Genomic DNA, 19,048 nt, shown 5'->3' with positions numbered 1-19,048 from the left:
GAAAGTTTAAGAGATGTGAGTGAGACTTTGCTGCTCTGATGCCGAAGAGAAAGAAACTTTTACCATCTACAACTCTACTGCTGCTCACTTCTTTCTGCTCTTTGTAGCGTCTACTAATCAATAAGTGCTCACATCAGGTGTTTAGCTGCTAAAACCTGATTCCTTTGTGGCTTTTTTTTTCCTCCCTTATTTTCAGTTTGCATTTCAAATGTTGCATCTAATGGTACCCGCTCTGCTTGGATGAGCAGCACACACACATTCATTCACATTCTCCGTGTCTCTATTAAGACCTAACCAGCCCCAACGCCTGAGTCAGCATTTGTGCAAAGACATGTCAAGTGATCTTAATGAAAATTCATACCGAAGCCAGAGCAACCTGCTCACACACTCAGAAATTGATTCATGGCCCAAACTTGAAACTTGTTCTCGTAGAGAGCCTAAGATCAGGCTCGGTGTTGTTGTTGTTGTTGTTGTTGTGTGTCTGCTCCTGTTTTCACATGAAGAACTTTATGAATCTTTCCCCAAACTTTACGTGAAGCAGTTCTCTAAAGTTAAACCATCAGTGAGTCTGTGATCGGGACGACGGTCTAACAGGGGGGCTTTTATCCTGCGATTAGTGCACACGTGCAGAGTTTAAAGGCTTTTCTGAGTTTTGTGTCGCCTCCAGTGACGACAAAAGTCAGTGTTGTGAGAAGGGGAAGTTGAATCTTCCTCTCTTTGCCCTAAAGTAGTAACAAATAAAATTTTAATTGGTAAATGTTATGGTGGTGAAACACCTGAGAATTCACAGGGATCGATGCATTTATTTATTTACCTTTAGCAGGGAAGCCGACTGTGTTTTTATTATATTTAACTTTGGCTCCAAACAATGAATCCCCCACGTTTCACGCAGGAAAGTGGTGGTAACACTTTTTGGACACACCTATAAACTCCACAAGACAAGACACGGCCCGGAGCTCTTCATTAATCCATATGTGATCGGTGGTGTACGTTTCTGGAGACAAATGTTTACAGTTGGTTTAAGTTGTTTCAGTCTGTGTCTGTGCTGCAGAAGAATTCTCTTGTTTTTATAAAAGTTAATTTTCACTCAGTAGATAGACTGACTGGTTTTTGTGAGACCACATTAGATAATTCATGAGTTTTGTCTTTTGATGTCTGCAGAATTTATTGAATAAATTATGGATTCTCTGCGTCATCAGTTAACGTCTCCAAGGATGCTCTTAAGGACACAGTTGTAAACAGTATCTCTGACGCCGGCCCTGCATCAGAGGGACTTTTTCAGACACAGGGCAATTTGTCACATCTTACTGCAGGTCCCAGATGGACGAGGCCTTCCCAGCAACATGTCAGGGAACGACACTGATAAATTCCTCAAGAAGAGACGGTGACTTTTTCAGAATACAATATTTAATAATGCAAAGCTCCTTTTATGCTTTGGTATAAATGAGTTTGTAGGTTGGAAAAATGTGTACTGTGATTGCTTTGTGTAATTAATAGACACAACATTACTTCAAAACCATTCATGCAAAAATTTTTTAATTTTCTGAAATGTAAGAAAGCAAGCGATCAAACAGGGCTTTACACTTCCTGATTAATCACAAATACAAATTACCTGCACTCGATTAGTTAAATTAGCTCCACCTACTGCTGTGTTACATATAATTAGAAGGAAGGTTCAGTCACCGTGTATAATATTTAAAAAAGTTATATTATTATATTAAACATGTTGAACACACTTGAACGCAGATGAAAGAAAAGCTCATTGCAAAAGCTCATGAAACAGACAGAGGCTAGCCTGGACGTAATCTTGGCTCCACTCTATTCTTCTCCTGAGAAACCCACAGGTCGGTTAGATCTGTATCAGCCTGTCAGTTGTTGTTTCGTAAATGTGTGCATAAAGTAAATTTTGTGTGTTTAAATACATACAGGAAGCTGTCTTTATCTTACAGTAGATAGACAATATAATACAATAGATTAGATCCGTTGTTTTGCACACACACACACACACACACTTGACTGTGTCTGTGTGTGTGTGTCCAAAACAACGGATCTGCTTGACGGATCACTTGACTGTGTCTGTGTGTGTGTGTCTGTCTGTGTGTCTGTGTGTGTACAGGAATTCGACTCGACAAAGACAAATCACCTTCACCCAGTGCCTTCTTTCTGAGAAGTCCCAAAATACAGAGATATGAACCCTTATTGACAGTATTGACAGAAACCTGGCAGCAGCTGCGTGTGTGTGTGTGTGTGTGAGCTGCTCAACAAACTGTTTATATCAGATACTTGCTGCAGGAGTTGAACAGGAGCACAACACCTCACACATTAGCATAATTACCTGCACAAACAGAGCTGTTACACAGAGGAACATCTGTCTCTGGTGGAAATTCTACAATGTGTGAATGTGTGAGGAAATCTACACGTCGCATTGTTTAAGATGGGAATTATTTACAGTAACAGAAAAAAGCTGTTTTGTTTGGAGCTTAAGCTTCTCTCAGCTCTCAGCAGTGGCAGGTGTTGGAAGGAGTTACAGGGGCTGATGGGAAATCAGTGCCAGGGAAGGAAAACAGCAGTGTCACCTTTTTTTTTTTTGCCGAAAAGTTTGGTTTGGTGTGTCTGTGCAGTCATATTGAAATGAAAATAATAGGCTTGCATGACAGATGTCAGCTTCATAGGGGAGTTTTGGTGTTGAGGTTAACAGGAATGAACACTCAGCCTCCTTCACAAATCAGGTTACCACTGCTTTACTCACAGCTACTTGGACAAAAACTGAGTTATCAGACTCAAAACAGCTACAGTCGATTTAACTAAAAGGAATGGAACGGATATTTTATAACGTTTCTGACATTGATACACGTTTAAATTTCAAACAAAGGCGCCTGCAAGTTTGGTTCTAAAACATCAGGCGACATTTCAAATCTTGGTAAAAGTTAGTTCCTCAAATAGCTCTGCAGCCTTGTTCTCACACTAAAAACATGGACAATAATCCATCATCTGGATTAAAAAGACATGCAAAATACGTTATAGCTATTCTGGTGTAATTCCTCTCACTGCCAGGAGGGGGAGATTTTCCACGAGGGGCTTTAAATACAAAAGCATGAAGCAGTGTTGTTTTTTAATGTATTTTATTCCAGCTGGTTTTAAATGACAGTATTTGCAGTTCCACTTCTTACATCCAGCTTTGAATGACGTTTGCTCGAATGGGAACTGAATGTCCTTCACTGTCACAGAAGGGGTCTGTTTTAAGTGGCCGTCGTTATTTCATGTTCCTCACAGATATGAGTGATGTGAATGATCCAGGCTGTCGGCTGCTGCGTGTACAGAAGCAGCTCTGTGTTATACGCAGGATAAACTGGACGTACTGGTGAAGTTAGGACTCACAGGGGAGCGTGGATGAGATTATGATGGGAAAAAACAGCTGGAGCTCAGCCAACTTTCTCACAGTAAAAAAACAAATGAATAAATAACCCAGCTTGGATCAGTGTGAGTCAGACTGGCTGTAGAAATCTCCTTGATCTCAGAAAAATCAATAAAGTGAGACTTGTGCTGTGTGTGTGTACGAGGTGCAAATAATTTACTTGCTGAAACCTGGAGGTGTTTAGTTGGAGGGGAATGGTAGATGGTTGTTTTTGTTGGATCCCATTTTGTTTTATCTTAATGAAGTGTGGTTCAGCAGACTGGCTGGCAGCCCAGGGAAGCAGGCTGTGTGTCTCACCCACACACAGTGCTGCTGGATATGATGAGCTGCAGTGGGCTGCTGCTCCCGGGCTCCGTCTGCTGTAGTGAACTCACTCGGAGGTTTCCATTCTCTTCAGGTACGTTCAGTTTAACAAACACACAGTCAGTCCCTCAGCACCGAATCTATAAAAGTTTTAACCCAAAACACTGATTCCATGTTTACATTTGGTCCGACTGCAAAGAGAGGGAGACGTGGTGGTTTATGAGAAAAGAAGACAAGTAGACACGCTGAGTCCAAATGCATCAAGAGTCCAGAGATTATTCTGTGTTTGTTGGTACCGCTTGGACCCACAGAGACCAGACTAATTTCTTGTGAATCAGAATCAGAATCAGAATTACTTTATTTATCCCCGAGGGAAAATTCTTTTTTGTTACAGACAATACAGATTAAAGATACGTTGAATTTAAATCCCTGAGTTGTGTCTAAAGAAGAAGAAACATATTTACCACTGTATAAAAACCTTTACACAGTAAAGAGCAGGACATGAATGTACCAGTATGAATGCACAGTGTCTGAGTGAATGTTACAGTGCAGAGTTCAGTAGTTTGATGGAGACAGGCAGGAATGACTTCCTGTGTCTCTCAGTGGTGCATCGTGGGAGTCGGAGTCTGTTGCTGAACGAGCTCCTGTAGCTGGTCAGCACAGTGTGGAGCGGGTGAGAGGGACAGTCCAGTATGGTCTTTATTTTGGACCACGTCCTCCTCTGACACACCTCTGTCAGAGAGTCCAGGTCCTCTCCCACAACATGGCCGCCTTCCTGATGATTCTGTTGATTCTGTTGATGTCCCTCACCCTCAGACTGCTGCTCCAGCAGACAGCAGCATACATGATGGCTCCACAGACTCAGAGAACATCCTCAGCATCGTCCTGCAGATGTCGAAGGACCTCAGCTGCCTCAGAAAGTAGAGTATAGATCAGAAAATGAATTTGGCTTGTGCTTTAGTGCATCTGTTGCTTATAGTTGGGTTACCAAATAAAGGTTCAAAATTAGACTTTATTAGACTTATATCGGCATTTATTCAAATAATTATTGTGTTTGAGTAGCAAGTGTGGTGCATCTCTTCAAAATGGACGATTTCTCACCATGTGTACAGTCTGTGGTGAATTAGGGCAAAAAAACATTTAAAATGTCTGTCCTCAGTAAAAAAAACAACACTGCTCTGGTGAGTATTTAGTTCCAGGTGATTAACATCTCCATTTATCCACAGTGTTGGTATTTTGTTAAACATAAAACATAGAAAATGTGTGTTTTCTTTGTCCCTCCCCCGACACAGAGACATGCCATTTATAACCACAACAAAGCAAGTGTTCAGTAACATGGCTGCACTAATGAAATGACCACACGAGGAGAGAGTGGCGGGTGAAAAGGTCTATGTGTTAAAGTTCAGCAGGTTTACGGCAGGTCAGATAAATGAATACTTGAAAGTATCTGAAGGGAAGGCAGAGACAAAAACAGTGGAAACGCCACACAGTGAGCATCGCTCCGACTCTGACGCCTCTTTTTATCACTGCCATAAATTGAGGTGAGACTTCACATGTGGATGACGGATAACACATGAACACCGCAGCCAGCTGTGGAGAGATTTATAGTCCCTGAAAGGTTAAACTCACAGCTTCACTGAGCCGACAAAAGGAAGAGTTCACCACATATGTCACACGATAACACACACGGGACGCGTTTGACTTACGGTGGATTTTACCATCCGAAGCACCTTCCATGTACCACAATAACAACCATTTTAAATGGTCTGTTATGTCTGTCAGTCTACATAATTCAACATGATGTGTGTTCAAGCAGAGCTGTAAAATACATGCTTATATTGGGGGGGTGGGACAGGTGTCACACCTGTGACTGATGGGTTTTTCTTTTAAAAAGTAACAACTGACTCCTGCATGTCTCCATCGTACTTCGTAGCAACCAGCATGACCATTTACAAAATATTAGCATTACATAATTAGCACCGGCATGCTAAATGGCAGCATGTTAACAAAGTTTACACACAATTGGTAACATGTTAGTATGTTTACAGTTGTTTACAGATGTGTTTGCATGCTAAGAAGGTTCCATCACTAGTGTTGAGTGTTGGGGAGTAACGGAACATGTACCGACGTTACATAATTAGAATACAAAAAAATAGTAACTGTATTCCGTTACAGTCTAAAGAGATGGTAATCAGAATACAGTTACATTTCTAAAATCAGTGGATTACACGACGGTACTTTCATGTGTTTATTCACTCTGCTGGATGAAGTCACATAAAAAATCATCGTATTCTTACAACAAAGATCCTGTTTACGGCAGATGTCTGACTCTCTCCTGATCGCTGGTCTCATTGAGTGTGCATATACGTGTTTATGACAGTAAATAGTCATTGGAGTGAGATCTCTTACCGTCAATACAACATCTTTGAGCAAAGCTAACGTTTTTGGTTCATGTCAGCAAAGCTGCAGCTGCAGGAGACAGAGAGGACAGAGCAGCCGGACTGATGGGGGTCAGAGTCTGAGGATGAGGATGAAGCGCTGCATGCTTAATGCTCCTCAGTCATGATGCCGGTACACTGTTAGCGTCACTTGAAGGAGTGAACTAGTTAGCTGTTAGCTACTACTACTACTTCAGTAAGTAATCCATGTAAAAAAGTATTCTTCCCAACACTGCTAGTGTTGTTAATATGCTAAAATAGTAAGTTAAGTTAAGTAGTAGCATGTTAGCATTTCATCAGTTCAGAGTTGCATCATTAGCATCAGCATGCTAAAATGTGACATGTTCACAATTGTTGTGTGATTAATTTTTGACAGTTTAGATGCTAACCACTGATGCTCAGTAATGCTACAAGGATTAGCTACACAATCAATAAAAGAACAGTTCATTCAGACATTTGTTTTTTTTTCTGACAATAGTTAAACAACAACTAAGGCTCAAATAAACCAACATCATTAATGGTCCTACATCTTGAGTGGTGCATGCTAATTGGTAAACATTACAGCTGACGTGCTGATTAGCATGACCTTGCCAGAGTACACACTGATGTGTAGACATCTTACTCTTAGAAAATTGTTGGTAAATTTTTAATACAGAAAATTATGCAGTTTGGTTGTTTTCTCCTATTTATGTCTATTTGTGTGGTTTGCAATGACTAATGAGCATCAGCACCAAATACAGTGTTACAATGTGCGTCTTCACGCTGACAGGACCAGGCGTGTGACTTGAATTTAAACCTGCGTGACTCTGAACAGTGTCGTGACCTTCCCTGGTCACCCCGGATTGTCAGATTCCGTCTCCTGTATTCAGAACATTGAGTGAAAGAAAATACCCTGGGTTTTGTAGTTTCGCCTTTTGCAAAAGGGAGAACACTCAGTGAACACAGGCCTTTCAGTCTGCTTCACTCCCCTCCATAAGTGTTCTGCCCTTCCCCTGGACACAGGCTTGTTTTATTGAAAGTTGAGGTACATTTGCATAATAGATAAACAGTTCTTCAAGACCCTCGTTGGTATTCCCATATTGGGACATGTTGCCCCTTTATCTCCACCTACTAATTATCATAATTGGTCCAACATATTTATGACTATGAAACCCTTTGTCCCTTCTATGTTGGATGATTTATCTTAGTCCATGCCTCCTAGTGCTTCGGCCTTCACCGCATCAAAGAGTTCCTCCCTAACTCTCTGTAAGAGTTATAGATGTGTTTTTCTCTAAGTGTAAGCTTATATAATCAAATACATACGTGGTCTGTATCATGTCATTGCGTAAATAACCTTGTATACTGTACTTCACAACAGTGTTCTGGTGGGACTGCACGCAACAAAATCTAGACTTTGCACATGTTTTATGAATCCCACTGCTGTTTAACCAGCCAGCTAAATGCCACTGCACTTGTTTTATGATAAGAAGTAAAAACAATACTGTTTAATAGAGTCGATGTTTCTCTTGCTCCCAGTCATGGTTCTTGTATGTAGTGCCATAAATGTCACTTCTTGTGGTCCTGCAGGCCTTATGACCCTCATCGCCCCGCTGGACTTTGAAGTTGCCCGGGAGTACTACCTGTCTGTGGAGGGGAGTCGCGGCAAGTCGTCCCTCACTGACATCACCACGGTTATCATCAACGTGACGGACGTGAACGACAACGCGCCGGTGTTTGGAAAGGGTGACTACAAAGCTGAAATATCAGAGGACCTGACGCCCGGAAGCCTGGTCATGACGGTAAAGAGACAGGAGACACAAATATGGAGTTACACGTGTCCTGTGTTTGCTGACCCAGAATGCACCGCAACATACCGTCGTGTTATGTACCAGGCTGTAAACATGTTTGATTGTGAAGTTGGACATTTTAACATAGGGGGTCTATGGGGAATGACTCACTTTGGGAGCCAACCCCTAGAGGCTGAGGCATGAACTGCAACTTTTAACACTTCCACATTGGCTTTTTTTTAACTGAACTGGCCTTATATATACATCTTTCCAAGGTCAGACGACATTTATCTGGTATCTTTAGGTTTAGTACAGTGATGTTTACACACACACACACGCATGAGACATGCATCAGCACACACATATCACAGGTGTAACCAGCAAATATTTAACAGTCATGCACACACATAAACTCAGATGATCTCATTTCACACAAAATCACAAACACGCAGAACAGACACACACACACACGTAAGTAATATGACTTCTCTGGCATCTGGCAGCCGGCTGACACTTCAGCTAATAAAAATAAAAAGATTACACACAAACACAGAGAATTGAAGGCATGAAAATAATATTTATAGATGAATCCATACACGCAATAACACCATGATGGCACGAGACGATCGTGTTTATGATGTACATCTGCAAAAGACCGATTAAATACACACACACACACAGAGTTATCCGACAACATGTCACCCGTCATCTGTCAGGCCAGCAGCAGAGATAACACAGCAATAACACAGCTCAGTGGCTCACTGATGGTTGTAGCATGGCTGGATGATGAGTCTGTAATCATAAGGTTTCACGTTTGACATTTTTCTTCTGCCGTTGTCTGCTCCCTTCTCTTCATTTTCACCGTTTAACTGAAATATGTCTCCATTAAAAACGCCTTCATTTTTTTCCCCTCCATAATTAGGAGAGAGGCTGTCAGCCCTTTGTTGTAGGACCTGGTTATAATGAGGGATTAAGAAGGAATCAGGATGATTTCACAGCATTGTTTTATTTTTTTTTTTTTAATGAGTCATCGTTTCCCATTACTGAGCCTGAAAGTCTTTTATTTTAGAAATGTTAAACGTCCGATCTTCTTTCTGAGTGGTGACACACGGGGGAATAAAATCACTTAAAGTTGTGGCTAAACAACCTCCTATTGTTCATCAAGGCCAGTCAGCACAACACAAACATATTATTGGAATTTATCTGCTCAAATATGTTGACATTACGTCACAGAGGTCCAAACAGCTTACAGCAATATAATGAAATATACAGATGTATATTGAGTTGTAATGTAAACTGTCATGGAAGGGAAGTCTCCTTTTAAATGATTCTTCAACCCAAGGATGTGCATTCAGACCTTGGAATGAGTAACTAGCCAGGACCTCCTTTTCACAACCTAAATATAAATATAAAACATTGTTGTTGCTCTATTAGCTTGCGCCTGTTTGTCAATAACATGTTGATCCTTTGTCTGATTTCCGCCTGACCTCTGACATCCAACCAAAACCATTTCATCTCCCCCCCTCTGTTCCTTCGCCTTCAGGTAACAGCCACAGATCAGGATGGTCCGATCAATAATCTGCTGCGGTACTCCATAGTGAGTGGAGACCTTCAGCAGCAGTTCTCCATTCACCCTCGCAGCGGTGAAATTACTGTCCGCACAGCGCTGGACCGAGAGGAGGTGAGTCTGTGGAGGACGAGTCACGAGCTTCACTTCCCCCAAAAAACAAGAAATAAACAAACTCCTTTCACCTCCTCTGCAGATCCCTCACTACTCTCTGACAGTGCAGGCAGCCGATGAAGGTAATCCTCCTCTGTCATCGGCCGTCCTCATCACTATCACTGTCACCGACGTCAACGACAACCCGCCCATCTTCTCCCAGGTTAACCACAGTCTGCTGCTGCAGGTACGACAACCAGAGTCATAAAAATGAAAGGCAGGCCAGAACATGTGACAGAACACGCAGGGCTGCAGAGTAAAAATTCTTCTTTACATACAGTATTGATATCCTGGGCAGACATGGATCTGTAGAGGTATTTGTTTCTTAATGAACTAAGTTTTGTGAATTGATTTGACCCCTGAAGAAAACTGCACACCTCTGGGAGACACTTACTGATGTGTTCTGTTTGAGAAGTCCGGTTTTTGTTTTGTGCCCTGAGATATAGGCTGGCTGTAAAAAAAAAAAAAATGTTGGCGGCAGTTCAGGAAAAAGACAAAACTTACTGCATCAACAAAAAGTCAACAACCAATCATTGGGGGGGAAATAAATAAATTCACCCAGGACACCCCAGAATGAATCGCCTGCACATCAGCTCCCTCATATAACCTCCGGTGTCCTGGAAAAGGGGACGTCGCAGCTGCATTCAAGTGTGAGTTTTGACAACTCAATGGAAAAATATGCACAGGGGGAACTTATTTTAGGACTCTATGTTATATTTGAGCATGAGCAGAACATGCAACTCCTAAAAAACATAGATACTCTGCTATAAGCTGCATATGTCCAAACTACACTGAGGACAGGTGGACTAATGACTACAGATAATTAAAGAAAATTCACTACACACCAGTCGCTCTCCATCCTTTCTGTATCAACTCTCCGTGCTTCTGTGAAAATATGCTGACCTGTAAGTGCTGCTCCATCATCACTGCGGCAGCCAGAGCTCATTAAAACTGTGTGCTGAGAGTTCAAGAGTGAAACTCTTCAGAGAGGCAGAACCATAGCAGGGTTTCTGAACTTTGTGGGGATCAAAGCAGCAGGAACATCAGCCGTCATGATTTTTTGCTCTGTGTGTGTGTGCGCGAGTGTGTGTTGCTAACAGGACATCAGTGCCACCCTTTCACCTAAAAACCTCTAATTACGCAGCCAAGTCTGCTGGTGTAGAAAAACTTTTAACAGGCAATTTACCTGCACTTCTGTGCGTCCGTGTGTGAGAGCTTTGCACCGCTGGATGCTTCAGTCCCAAACCTGTGTTTGTGTTTTGGAGCCTCACACCACATTATTTCATCCTCGCTGGCTGTTGCTCACTGACAATTGACACGTTTGCTGCCAGCTCTCCATCAGTCCTACAGCTGCAGCTCTGCCAGCTCAGAGACTCCATCCAGTTCACAGAGCGGATACTTCATGAACCAAGATGTTGCCAAACGTTCTGCGGTGATGAATCCAAATTCGGTGATGTTGCCCCATCTGCTAATGTCTCTGCAGCCAGCTCAACCTGATGAAGGAACTCTGATTGCATTGAGCAGATGGATGCTGCTGAAGCAGCTGATGGGAATGTCTTTTTATTTTTTCCAGACAGGTGCCGCAGGTTGACGGGGGCAGCGCCCTCTGTCCTGCAGCAATTACAGGCGGTTGTTTGACTGTTTGTCACTCTTGGACGCCTGACGTTTACGACTGGCGCATCTGTTGTAGTGTAGTGTCTGCAGCACGTTTCAGTCGAAGCATTTCACTAAAGGCAGCAGAACAGGTGATTCATTGTGTCGGTGAAAGCATCCTTAAAATATGCAGCAGCACTGTAGCAATGAATCAGGCTGCAGATGTGTTGATGGACAACGTGTGCCTGAAGTCTTGGTTCTGGCATGTGGAACAGCGACACATTAGTAATCCATGCAAACAGGTCTCACTCACATCTAACTGGATCGAATGAAGTGGTTTGTGTTCAGCATCTGGATTAGGAAGTTACATCTGCTAAAATTAGGTTGTTGTATTTAATCTCTGTTTAACAGCAGTTCAATCACTGGGTTTAGAAATACCAACATAATGTTTTCTATAATTTCTGCTTGCTTATCTGTGCTGTCCTCAGTAAGCTGACATGCATTCTAATGGGAGACACAGAGTTTTATTACATCATTAATCATAACAAGATGGGTAGAATCTTCAGACTTTAAATTGGCCAATTGTCCTTGAATGCACCACATGATAGTTCCATGAAAAAATATAACCTATCGTATCTGTCTGGCTGATCTCCAGGCTACAGCTGATTGGCAGATTTGATAAGTGATATCAATGATTGGTAGACTGTTTTATTTATTTATTTTTGTAATTCTGTTACTCTGTAGTCTGCAGTCTCGTCCAGAATAATAAAACTTATAATGGTAGTAGTGGCAAAAAAATAATTTTAGGAACTTTAAGGAAGATTGGGACACTACTTTTTCTCTCTTTGAAACCGCCTACAAGCAGCTCAGGCATAAAAAGATCCCGTTAGGCTGTGTTCACCGCAGATGTCATTCATTAGTGTTGTGAATTTTAAGACTGCTCCTGCTCCTGCATATCCTCTTAAGGTCTAATTTAAAAATTACTTGCAGCGTGTTAACTCGGTCTAGCTTGTTGGACTGCAGGTTTGCTAAGGTGATGCAAAATGATGAGTTATAAAGTATAAGAAACCACAGACTAGTTAAGTTCCAGACATGTGTTCACCCCACACTACAATCACCTGCCTAATCTTCCAAGCATCAGTTCTCATTGATAACTATCAATCAAATCACTTCTTCCTGGGATCTTTAGTGTCACTGCACCGCACAGGAGGAAAAGACATCTGCTGGCTGCAGGGAAGCTGAAGCTCAGTCTGTTGTTAATGCTTTCTTTAAACCACTGAGCTCTGCCTGCATATACAGTGCACACTGATGATGAAGTCATGCTCTGACACAACAGGACTGCATTTTGTGACGTGTGCTGTAATTTAAATTTAGCACCCAAGAGGTGTTGCATGTTTTAGCCCATTAACTCCAAACTGTGTGTACTGCTGCTATTTTCCAAGAAACCATCAGTTTCCAGTGCACTGTAAAAAATCAGCATGTCAGGCAATCCGTCACAGAAAACTGTTATTATTTTGTTTTATCAAGCTTACAGTGCCTGAGGAAGTGTTGTTGTACTTTGGACCACATTATGACCTTCACGAAGGGTTTCAAAGTGGAACCAATTAAACTTGGGGTACAAGAAAGATTAATAAACCTGTCTCCTGCAGGAGGGTGAGTCAGTCGGCAGCAGCATCCTCCAGCTCGTGGTGACGGACAAAGACACGCCCAAGAATGGCCCTCCTTTCTCCTTCCATATCGTCAGCGGCAATGAGGACCGCCGCTTTCATGTCGACCAGGGCGGTCTGCTGTCACTCTCCGCTCCACTCAGGAAGAGGGTCAAACCTCACCATCAGCTCAAGATCCAGGTAAGAAAGGCTGTCACACACACCTTGTTCTCTACACAGAGTTAGCTCTCCTGTTATTCTCTCTGCATTGACCTTTTGCGCCTGTTCTCTGTCTTCACCCAGTGAGCAGAAATAATACACTGTCACATCTGCTCTCATGCGATTCAAATTTCTTGACAACAAAATGAAAATCACACAAATTGTCACACCGTGGAAGAAAATACAAAGCGGTGCACTGCACTCCTGCTTCAGTGATAACATGCTGATGCATGGCCTTAGTGTCCCTGGCAGCCTCAGCCGCTATCCTGCTGACAAGAGAGGTGGCATCACTCTGGCCGAGCAGCAGAGAGAAGTGAAAACAAAGTAATTTTCAGTCCATCAATAAATAAGCTGATAATCACCATCTGATTGGGGGTGAGGGCACCACTGTAGATGCAGGTGTGTGTGTGTGTGTCCTTCAGGGATCCAGGAAATCAGCTGAGCCTGGAAACCCATCAGTATCAATTTGATTAAAGACTTAATTTAAAGTTTCATTTGATCTTGATTTTCATGCTAAATAAGCATAACTAAAACTTAAAAGTGACTAAATGAACTTGTCTTGTGACAGTTGTGCATTTGTAACCTTTGCTCAGGCGACAGACAGCGGCCACCCTCCCTTGTCCTCCATTTGTGTGGTCAACATCAATGTCACTGAGCAGAGCAAGTATCCTCCCTCTGTGGTGCCCCTCGAGGTCTTCATTACCACATCTGGAGGGCTGTTTGCAAACCGGGTCATCGGCAGGCTCCATGCCTCGGACCAGGACCTGCAGGACATCCTGACCTACAAGTTGGTGTCAGAAAACCCGCACGGGAAACGGTTCTCCATCGACTTTGCTGATGGTAAAATATGGGCAGACGAAAACCTGGAGGAGGGTTCGTATGCGCTCAATGTCAGTGTGAGCGACGGGAAGTTCAGTATCTGGACGGGGGTCAAAGTTCATGTGTGGGCAGCCAACCAGAGAATGCTGGACTCTGGTCTGACACTACAGCTGGTCGGGCTGTCGCCAGAAGAGTTTCTGGGTGATCACTGGAGAGGCCTCCAACGCAGCCTAGGACAAGCGCTGGATCTCCCCAGACAAGAGCTTCACCTCGCCAGCCTGCAGCAGCTGCCTGATGCCCGGGTCCTGGAGGTGTTGCTGATCTGGAGGCCTCAGAGCGGCGGCATCCACACTCTGCCAACAAGCAGACTTGCAGGTGATTAATCGACATGATGAGTGAATTATATTAATCAATAATAACAATCATAAAAATGTGTACAATCTGAAACTTTGAACTCCTTGCTGTAGGGATTATATCAGACATCGAGGACTCTCTGGGCCTCAGCATCCTCAGAGTGAGCCACAACGGGTGTCTGGGTCCTGGGTGTCCACCACGAGGCTGCAGGAACACCGTGCGACTGTCAGGAGAGAGACTGAGCCATTTCACCACGGCCAGAGCGGGTTACATCACCCCCCAACACACCTGGGAGAGCGTCTGCCCCTGTAACGGTACGCCCACCTGCCTGTTGTTGTGTGCGTTTGTCAGAGAGGCTATAATGACTGAGTGTCTATGTGGGTATTGATGTGAGAGTGTAAGCCAGGAAGGAAGCAGAATGACAATTCACACATGCATCTTGTCTTGAAGAGTAGGACGAGTCTGCTACCTCAGACACAGCTGCTGCTCTGACAGCTGAGAACTCCACACAGAGCACACAGTGCTGTCCTCCACTGCCTCACATCCAGCTGTGGTTTAGAAAAACAGAGGTGAAGCCAAGGCATTTGACTGTTTTTGCAGTTATCAATGTACAAAAAAAGTTCTGTCTTGCTGCCAGGACACATTTGTAGCCATCATTAGAGGAAACAGTATGATCCTCTCAGCTTTTTTGTTTTCAGTTCTGCAGCTCCTTCCCAGGTTCAGATTAATTGCAGGAACCCCTTCGGCTCAGATTAATTTCTCCCTCTGTCTGCTAGAGTCACTTGTATTTTCAGACAATTCAATGGAAGCACCTGTCGGTGCTGGAGATCAAAGGTTCTTTTTCTTCTTACCAGCTACACAAAAGAGAGTAAATCCCCCAGATTGCATATAAACCACTCAGAACACCTTTAGTGTGAATGTGCCCTCAGCTAGCTTCGATTACAGCCGCTTGATGGTTTAAACCATTCAGCGGCGGCGCCACCTCGCCGGATGCTCTTCAACAATTTGTATCAGCATTCCTGTGAGGATTAGCGCCGTGCCCGGAGAATTATAGAGCGCTAGGGGCTCTGTGGAATAAGACACTTTATCTTGTTTGGAGCCCTTTTATCTGGAACACTTCCTGTCTGTGCCACCGTATTTTGACTATTGGATATTAGGTCTTAAAACACTCCAGGAAAACAAAGAGCTGCAGGAGGTCAAACCACACAAACGTAATGTCTTGTGACAGATCCAACACTGTAATGTCCTGATTTCAAATAAATATTTGGGTAAAATTTTTTGGTCATAATAAACTACAAAAGGAGATAAATGAATTGTAGAAAAATATATATAAAAATATATATAAAAATAAAAATATATAAAAATATATATAAATATATATTAAAGGTAGGGTAGGAGATTTTGAAAACTCAGTGACACGCCCCTTTCTCTCGGAGTTCACCCCGAAGCCACGCCTCCCAATCACATGGACGCGCATTACCTGAAGACGAGCTGCGGTCTGTGACTTCGGCCATCATGCACGTACCTCTCTGGTGCTCAGAGCAGGAAGAGAGTGACAACCAGCCAATACTCCGCGCAGGGTCCACCCGGAGGATTGGCTGATGTTTTTAGTGTTTTATAGCTTCCACAGATGATTCATATTCTTCGTTTTAATGAGAAACTGCTGAACTAATCGGTTGCTATTGGATTGTAAAGAGAAGTTACACTAATTTAACAAAAAGATCATCAGAGTGAAATCTCCTACCCTACCTTTAAAAAAAACAAATAACAGACTGAAGTAATTCATGAAGCGAAATGTAATTAAATGTTACTTTTGTCAAAAAGTAAATCAGTGGATCACTTTTAAAAGTATTTTCTTAAAACATTACAGACTAAACTTTCATTCAGTTAATTCAAAACTAAGAATAATAAAAAGGTGAAGGTTTTTAATCGTGCAAAGTTTGATTAAATAATACATTCTGTAGTTGTCATTTATTTTCCATGTTTAGTATTTGCTGGTAAGTTAAAAAGAATATTTTCTAATCACTATGGTCATTACAGAGCGGTGGCTGCAGAGCTGCTCGCTTGAAGAATTGATGAGTTCAACCAATCAGGTTTTTTGCCCCTTCAGAGCGAGCGATGTGGAGCAGAAAAAAAATTCAGAGTTACTGGATCCAAGTCCAGTGTTTTTCTACTTTTTTCCAAAAATTTCCAAAGCCTCAAAAAAAAAGCGATACACTAATGCACTCCCTGGATTCATGAATGATCCTCCCATCACATCGCTCGTCCAGCCTGCTCTCAGTCCGTCCTCCTGCGTCTGTAGCTCTGCCAGGCTGTGGATCGTTTTGCTTTTTTCTGTTTCTTTTTTTTTTGGCATTTGATTTTTTTTCTCAGTGAAAAGATGAAACAAATTTGTGTCAGATCTGACATCACACATCACATTCAGTTTCATCTGCAGATTGAGCAGTCAAATAAATCAAAAGATGACGATGATGATGATTATTGTTGTTTTGCAAAGAAGGCTTCAGATGACAAATCAGCTAAGGTTCTGTTTTCTCTTGATTAAAGAAAGAAAAACTATCACAATTGTTTACTGAAAAATGATGTCAGCTGACTTAAAAAACAGATTTTAACAGAACTGGTGTGTAAACGTGTGTGTGTGTGTGTGTTGCATCTTCCTCTGCAGCTGTATTTGCTCACTACAGGTTGTTTTACATTTCAGAGTCGGCACTGAGGTTTGACGGGAAGTCCTACTTGAAGTACCTTCACCGGATGGATGAGGACAGCCACGACTTCAGCCTGACTCTGAGGTTCAAGACTTTCCAGCAGCACGGCCTCATTGTTTCCACCCACAGCATCAAGGACTGGGGAGCTTTACAGGTATTCATCCCTCCAAGGCTGCGTTAGGAAGGACATTTGTGTCAGATGTCGGTGTTCTTCCGCTGCAGCCTCTTTGTGTTTGTCATCATAATTCACATAATGCTGGGTATTATTTGAGCTCTGTTGCCTTTCAGTTGTCCTGTTGTAGCTCATTATGTCGTCAGTGATGGGTTGTTACTCCAGCACTGTGCTGTTCACTTTAGTATTTTCAGTATTTCACAGAGCATAGACTGAAGATTAGGGGTTTACATACAAAAGGTGACACCATATACACATAATGAAGCTCGTCACTCGCCACATTATCTGTCTGAGAATAAGCACTGAGCACACAGGGTCAGCTAGTTATGTGGTGGTTGTGCAGCATTGTGAACCAAGGTAAATCCAGGAAAAGAAACAACATAATGTTAAGTGTTTACTGTGTTGACATAAGGAGGAGGAGGAGGACACCTTTATGTTCAGCTGAAGAAGATAAAATAATAAAATAAGACAGACAGCAGCTTAATTACAACTGAAGGAACCAGAAATGCATTATTTTCATTTTAGGGAAGTGTAAACATTTGTTGTGTTCTGAGCTGGGAATCAATTTATGCTGCTGTTCAAGTGCTGCTGCTGCTGCTGAGAGATTGAATCTCCTCCTAATTTTCAGATGCGGATAGTGTTATGTTGTTGTTTGACACTAATTTACTTGCAGAATGATAAAATCGCAGAGATGCTGATTTAATCTAAGGGAGTTAGGGAGTTCCTCACGAGGAAACGACGAGTAAAGCTTTTCATTCTAATTTAGTTTCCTGCTCTGATTCCAGTCAGCACCACTAGACTTCAACTCCGCCAACCGATGTCATCTTAAATGCCAGGATTGAATATTTGATTTGCCTCTTTGTGCCAGCATCACCTGTTATCACTACAGGTGTCATGTCTTTTGAAATATATTGGATATCTGTGTCTTAATCTTCTCGTGTCCTTTTCTGTGTTTACTTGCAAACACAGACCCCAGAATAGCAGGACACTCTGCTGTGTATCTGGGTCAGCTCTGTCAGCATCACACAACACCTGTTGACACCCTGAAACTTGGCAAACAGAATCAACTCCATTTAAATTTGTTCTATTGTGGCAACGCTGACATTTTAGACAACGTTGCCCTTCTTCGCTGTGAAATATCAGCTGTGTCCTGGGCCCTTTTTTTCCATATCCTCTGTGCTGACATCGATGTGAGAGTGGACTTTGTTGCTCTGGATTTCAGTCTGCATCCTGCCTGTCCTCTCTTGCTAAAAAATCCTGCAGATGATCACGTCGGAGCATATCAGGCATTCCTCTCTTTTATCTCTTTGTGGCAGATTGTTTCATGCATTTGTGTGCTAAATGCCTGACTGGCTATCAGAGGCAGACGTAAAAACTCCCAACCTGCACACACACACACACACACACACACACACAATGGATTCTGAACCCAGTGATAGAGTTCTAGCGGATTCTTCTCTCCTGTTTCGGCATAATTAGTACATCAGTGCCCTTTTCACTCCAGTCTGCTGCCTCTGAGCGCTGCACGTGAGGCACATGTTGCACTTCTCTCTCCAGTGCACACAGAAGGAAGCAGTGAGGATTGTGCAGAAGTCTTGATAAAAAGCCTCGCCGTCTTTAAGATTTATTGACATGTTTTTGTGTAACCGTCAAGGGGAAAGGAAGATTCATCTTGGTGCTACAATACAAGGTCTACTGTACCATATCAAACAGGCACATTGAAAGAGAATAATGAATTGTGTTCTTTGAGACATGAATAATTCTCCAAACAGACAACAACAAAAAAAATGGGCTTGATATGGACTTGAAATGCTGCGTGATGCTCCCCCCCGTGGCCCCCGCTCATTTGTGTGACATTCATGTTCTCGCTAGTCTGAATATTCAATCAATCCTATTCG

General features: G+C 42.6%; 1 protein-coding gene across 2 annotated transcripts in view; it reads left to right on the top strand.

The window, feature by feature from the left end:
- The window catches only part of fat2 (FAT atypical cadherin 2), an 80,063-nt gene that overhangs the window by 44,542 nt on the left and 16,473 nt on the right, over positions 1-19,048 (top strand). For both annotated transcript variants that reach the window (XR_003671406.1, XM_028417058.1), the window contains exons 17-23: positions 7,723-7,934; positions 9,466-9,603; positions 9,686-9,829; positions 12,885-13,082; positions 13,694-14,294; positions 14,387-14,587; positions 16,975-17,132. Coding sequence is in view for 1 of the 2 variants with exons in the window: in XM_028417058.1 (XP_028272859.1) it covers positions 7,723-7,934; positions 9,466-9,603; positions 9,686-9,829; positions 12,885-13,082; positions 13,694-14,294; positions 14,387-14,587; positions 16,975-17,132 (1,652 nt within the window). In the remaining variant the exon portion in view is untranslated. The remainder of the gene's footprint in view (positions 1-7,722; positions 7,935-9,465; positions 9,604-9,685; positions 9,830-12,884; positions 13,083-13,693; positions 14,295-14,386; positions 14,588-16,974; positions 17,133-19,048) is intronic.

The sequence above is a fragment of the Parambassis ranga genome, chromosome 10, assembly GCF_900634625.1.
Source record: "Parambassis ranga chromosome 10, fParRan2.1, whole genome shotgun sequence".
NCBI classification, from domain to species: Eukaryota; Metazoa; Chordata; class Actinopteri; family Ambassidae; genus Parambassis; species Parambassis ranga.
This window is presented reverse-complemented; position numbering and strand designations above follow the sequence as displayed.